This window comes from Setaria viridis, chromosome 9, assembly GCF_005286985.2.
Source record: "Setaria viridis chromosome 9, Setaria_viridis_v4.0, whole genome shotgun sequence".
NCBI lineage: Eukaryota > Viridiplantae > Streptophyta > Magnoliopsida > Poales > Poaceae > Setaria > Setaria viridis.
In genome coordinates, this window is record NC_048271.2 from 41,209,526 (window position 1) to 41,215,368 (window position 5,843).

At 44.4% G+C, this 5,843-nt stretch overlaps 1 protein-coding gene across 2 annotated transcripts; it reads left to right on the forward strand.

Moving 5' to 3' along the window:
- Positions 1–493: 493 nt before the first annotated feature.
- On the forward strand, positions 494–2,773 carry LOC117835666 (MOB kinase activator-like 1A). Of its 2 annotated transcripts, none has more exons than XM_034715013.2 (7): positions 494–519; positions 620–668; positions 1,479–1,587; positions 1,822–1,915; positions 2,045–2,178; positions 2,282–2,445; positions 2,573–2,773. In XM_034715013.2, the coding sequence occupies exons 1-7, from the start codon at positions 494–496 to the stop codon at positions 2,645–2,647; spliced, it is 651 nt and encodes a 216-aa protein (XP_034570904.1). In that variant the 3' UTR covers positions 2,648–2,773. The 2 variants fall into 2 exon arrangements, with proteins under 2 accessions (XP_034570904.1, XP_072147057.1); XM_072290956.1 differs by having other exon boundaries at positions 629–668.
- Positions 2,774–5,843: the final 3,070 nt, after the last annotated feature.

The following is a 5,843-nucleotide window of genomic DNA, read 5'->3' on the forward strand; positions in this document are numbered from 1 at the left end:
CGAGGCATGTCATCATCCAGTCATCCACAGAACCTCCAAAGCGAAATCGGAGAAGAGGACGAAACCATCATCAGCGGGCGGCTGATGAGCGGATCACAAACCGGCCAGCCCAGGCATGCCCGACGCGGCGCGCGGGTGAAGTGGAAACGGAAACGGAAACGCACCCGTACAGGCAGCTTGCCAGGCAAGGCAAGCCAGCTATCGCTAACCGTCACCGCCAGCCGCCGGCTCCTCCGCTTTCTCGACCGTATCCGTATACGCCAACCCGGCTGCGTGCTTGTATATATGCAAACTGATCGATCTGCAAAAGTGTGTCAGGGTGCGTTAGGGGTGTGCAAGTTCAGAAGAGTCGTGAGTCCAACAGAGGAGTTACTTATTGCCCACCCCGGCCATCAGCTCTAAGCCCTTCATCCTTCCTTGTTCTTCTTCCTGTTGCTGCTGCTCGTCGGCTAGCTCGGCTTTTGCTCATCAGCTCATGTCGGAGAAGAAGATCATGAGCTTCTTTGCCCGCAGCAGCAAGTAAGCAGATGAGGATTCTTCCTCTGTCTTTCTGAATCGATTCTGATATTTTTGGGTTGGCTGATTATTGCCTCTGACGGTGAATCGCGCGTACTTGCAGGAACCAGAGAACCTTCAGGCCAAAGAAGAGCGGCCCGTCCGGGAGCAAGGTACGTATACATGTGCCACAATTGCATGTCACGTGAGAATTACTTATGAAGTTTTCTTATCCTGTATGGCCAATGCGAGCTTTATTTCCCTGAATTCGTTCACTCCCGCACTTGCCTAAGTTTCACGGAGTTTAGTTCATCCAGAGAAAGAACTGCACTTAGATACAGCAGTGCTAGCTGCAGCCAATTCTGAACACATGCAGGCTATAGCAGGACGTATGAGTCGCTGAATTTTGAGTTAGGAGCAAGTGATGCTATATTCTTTTGTAGTTTTGTACCATGAAGAGTTATGATCTCTTGCATGGTGATAGTTGTTACTCTTAGCTTCGATTATCAGATCGTCAGCTCCACTATCAAAACACTGTCGCCATCATGAGAAGTTAGTTGGAGATGCCTTCCACTGCGGTTTCACTTTCACCTCCTGTTTTCTTCGTCACTTTGCCTCCAAATGACCTTTATTTTCACCAGGAACTGAAACCGTGCAGCTTTCTATTCCTTTTAACCTTTTGTCTTGTCAGGCAGGGCTTGTTTACTTGAAACGCATTTAGCTAGCTTTCACGCAACGCCAAAACTCTCCCAGCAAAGCTGTTTACAGAGGCTAAATGTGAGCCAGCTAACAAAAAGTAGGATTAATTGCATGGGCACCAAATTATATTGTAGGCTGTCAGTTCTTAAAGAAGCCCCTGGAACTTAGCTGCATCACGTTGCTCTCCTTGATACTTACTACGTAGCTCATGCTATGCATGCATCTGCATGCTACGTTTCTGAAGCTGAAAACTCTCTGACTGTCTGGCCATTACCTATGTGCAGGGGATGCAGTTGAGGAGGCACATTGACAACACTCTCGGCCAGGGTGACCTGCGCGAGGCGGTGCGTCTGCCCATCGGGGAGGACCTCAACGAGTGGCTGGCTGTCAACAGTAAATTCTTTTGCCCTTAACTTCACTTGTTAATCTGCTGGGTTTAGAGTTTCAGATGTGCTGTTTTCACAGTAATATAGACATAGTAGGAACAAGTCTTTGATGGTCATGCTCTGTGGCAGCACTATACTGAATCGTTCGTCTTCGGCGCTTCAGTCGATGGATGGGATGCCTTGAAGGCACTCCAGTTTCTATAAGTGTATTAACTTGATAGTGCTTCTGTTGTGATGGCAGCTGTCGACTTCTTCAACAATGTGAACATGCTGTACGGCACACTGATGGAGTTCTGCACACCAGCGACCTGCCCGATCATGTCAGCTGGACCAAAGTACATACACTAGTATCTTTCTTCTCATTGATACAAACAAATACAGTCAACAGATAATGATATAAGAATCTGTCAAACTAGGAAGTGCTAAACTGCAGAGACTGACTGACGAAAATGAAATCTCTACAGGTATGAGTACAGGTGGGCCGATGGAGTCAAGGTCAAGAAGCCCATAGAGGTGTCTGCGCCCAAGTACGTGGAGTACCTGATGGACTGGATCGAAGCCCAGCTGGATGATGAAACCATATTCCCTCAACATTTTGGTAACTTGCAAAGCACACAACACATCGAATGATTTGGGTCTTTTATAGTCGTCTGATCATCATGTGTTAATTCTGGTTGAAAAATTGTGACGCCAACATACAGGGGCTCCTTTTCCTGCCAACTTCCGTGATGTCGTCAAGACGATCCTGAAGCGCCTCTTCAGGGTGTACGCGCACATCTACCACTCGCATTTCCAGATGATTGTGAAGCTCAAGGAAGAAGCACATCTCAACACCTGCTTCAAGCACTTGACGCTCTTCACGCTGGTATTTAGCTCTCGATCCACCCCCTTTGTCACATTTCAAGGAAATTTTAGAAAATAAAGTATCGAATACTGCTGTTGTCTGATGCAAATTTAAATTTTCTGACCGCCGCTTTTATTTGTGCTTTTAGGAATTCGGGCTGATCGAGAGTGCAGAGCTGGCTCCTCTTAGGGAGCTGATCGAGACCATAAGAGGCGGGCAGTAATCCAAATGGCAGAGGCTGCGAAGCATATCAACCGCGCTCTGGCTCAAGGAAACAAATTGAGGCGGCAAAGTGTGCCGAGAGTTGTTTTTCATGTTTTGTTTTTCGGTTTGATGAATTTGGATGAACCATGTGGATATACAATTTTGGAACTTCGAAGTCACTGGGATGTTTGTTTGCTGTTACTGTTAGATGAATCTACCTGCCTTATGCTGGTGCTTTTTTTTTTGAGAGGTCCTTTTGCTGGTGCTAGTGTGCTACCTGCGGTGGTTGAACCATCTGTGGAAATCGATGGGTTGGGCCAGATTTCGGGCCAAATTTGAAAGACAGACAAAGTTAGCGCTTAATTAAATGATTATTAAGCATCAGTTTTGGCGCGTTATAGGTTTGGGCTTTGCCTCCTCACTTCAGGGCTGTTTGATCCTGGAGCTAAAGTTTAGTCCGTGTCACATCGGATATTCGGATGCTAATTAGGAGGACTAAACATGAGGTAATTACAAAACTAATTGCAGAACCCCTAGGCTAAATCGCGAGACGAATTTATTAAGCCTAATTAATCCATCATTAGCGGATGTTTACTGTAGCACCATATTGTCAAATCATGGACTAATTAGGTTTAATAGATTCGTCTCGCGATTTAGCCTAGGGGTTGTGAAATTGGTTTTGTAATTAGCCTATGTTTAATACTCCTAATTAGTGTCCAAACATTCGATGTGACAGGGGCTAAAATTTAGCCCGGGGATCCAAACACCCCCTCGGTACGTTGGGAGTGTCATGGAAGGTTATCCGTGAAACTGCTGACTTGGCAAACTATTTAAGAGGAGAGAAGAGAGGAAAGTTTCATCTGCATGAAACCCACTTGACACAATTACCAATCCCATAAAATTCAATAAATTTGGACTGAACATGTTATGGTTTCATAGCATGACACATTTAGTCATAGAACAACGTAAAAATTAAATGATTTAGACTATATATGAAACTGTGCAATGAAATTATACATCAAGAGTGACAGTTTCGTTCCATTGAAAAGCTGACATGGCACATACGGTATACTCTCTTTCTAAATGAAACAGGTACTTCGCGTTACGAAGAAAGCAAAACAAAAAACAAATGCATGTGGGTGTCAATAGAAAAAGAAAAGGAAAGAAAATTTGTGGGAGACAAGGACGTACTGTTTGGTACGTGCCATGACGTCAGCACAGCAACGCGCCGGGCCAGCTGTGCTGGAGCCTGGAGAGATTTGTGTGTACGTCAGGTGCTACGCTCGTTGCTGCACCAAAGGACAAAGAGTCGCCGCCGTCCTTATCCACGACGTTGAGGAGCGAGCCAGTCACGAGTGCGCCAAATGAGTTGGGGTCAACGTGCGGATTGGATATTTGGACTGGGACCGAAAACAAGGTGCCATAGGCCAGCTTCCCCTGTTTTGGTTTTTTCCCCCTTTCCAATTGAGAGAGACACCCAAGGCGGCGCCGCGCCAAGAGAGAGAGAGCACCCAATTTCGCCTCTCGCTTTTATTTTTCTTTTCTTGGAATGTTTGTTTGTTGGTTTTTTTCCTCATGAGCTACGTAGCATTGTATCAAGAAAGAATAAAATCTGAGAAAATTGTTAACATCAACACCGAGCAGGACACTCATGGCACAAGTATTAGGCTGTGTTTGGATTCACCTTTAGGGACTAAAGTTTATTCCCCCCACCCCCATTTGGATGTAGGGACTAAAAAACATTTCATAACTTGGACAATGACCATATTACCTCTAATCATTGCTACCCCTCCCTTTTTCCCCTCCTCTCGGGCTGCTTCCCTCCCGCCATTTCTTCCTAGCGCGAAGAAGTTCCTAGCGCCTCATGCCATGTTGCTGGCGCGCGCCCACTGCCTGCCACAATGTTGGCTGGTGTTGCCATTTTTTTTCATTCAAACCAAATAATGTTCAAGAAAATACAAATATCATTGTTACAAGACAAAGAAGCTACGACCTATTGAACAATCCATCAGCTATCCAATCTCGAAAATGATTCATATTTTGATCTTCGTCCCCGTGTTAGGTAGTACCTGCATTTCCTTGAGATGATGATGCTTCCAACTGCGGAACATAGTTCTCATCATCATCCGCCATCTTAAAGTCCACATCCCCAATAGCACTCCCTCTAATAAAATTATGAATTGTCATGCAAGTGATAATTATTTGGCTTTGCTTTGCTATTGGATTTCCCCTTCAAAACTTCAAAAGACCGCTCGATGACATTTCTTAGTGACGAATGTGCATAATTGAAGAGCTCCTTTTTACCTCTTGGAACTGGTCCTTATCGAAACTTCGGAAGATGATATTTTGTACCCTTGTATGTTGAAAGATAACCTGGTCGGTTTGGGTATCCAGAGTCCACAAGATAAAACTTTCCTGTACATCCATATTACTTGTGTTACTAACATGCAAATGATTGCAACTATGTGAAGGAGTGGAGCATAGATCAGGAAAGTACCTTGAGGTGGATGTGGAAACTTATCGCCATACTTGTCCAACGCATCTTTCAAGACTCTCATGTCATGGACCGACCCAGGCCATCCTGCAACAACAAAAGTAAATCTCATATCGAAGTCACATATAGCTAACACATTCTGATTGGTGTACCCATATCATCCTGTATGTTGAACAACCTTATCAGTTGGCACTACAACAGGCACATGTGTCCCATCTATTGCTCCAATGCAATTATCAAAGTACGGAGAAAACCAAGGAGACTATAACCTCTGATGCATAGTACTAAATGTAGGGTCTACTGGCCTAATGATATCAGTTGCAAGCTTGCTAATACTGTGCAGAAGTTTATCAAACTTCCTACTTCATGTCCCGGTTGACCTAACAAATCGATCTTCAGCTTGTTTCATACTTTGAGGGGCACCACAAATTTATTAAAATATTGCTATAAAGTCTACTGATGATATTTTTCTCGTTGACTTCAATCCATAAGACTCGACAAGGACATTATGAAGCCTGTCAAACACATCCTTATTGATCCTAAACATGTTATAACAAGATATCCTATTCCTTAGTGTTTTAATCACCCATTCATAATCAGATTTTGAAGCAACCCAGCAATCTGCTTTGTTAAGGTATGTGTCATAATAGTACATACCGAGCATGGTACCAACAGCAGCAATTTGTCTCCTCTTTTGACTTCTCATCAGGAACTCATCATC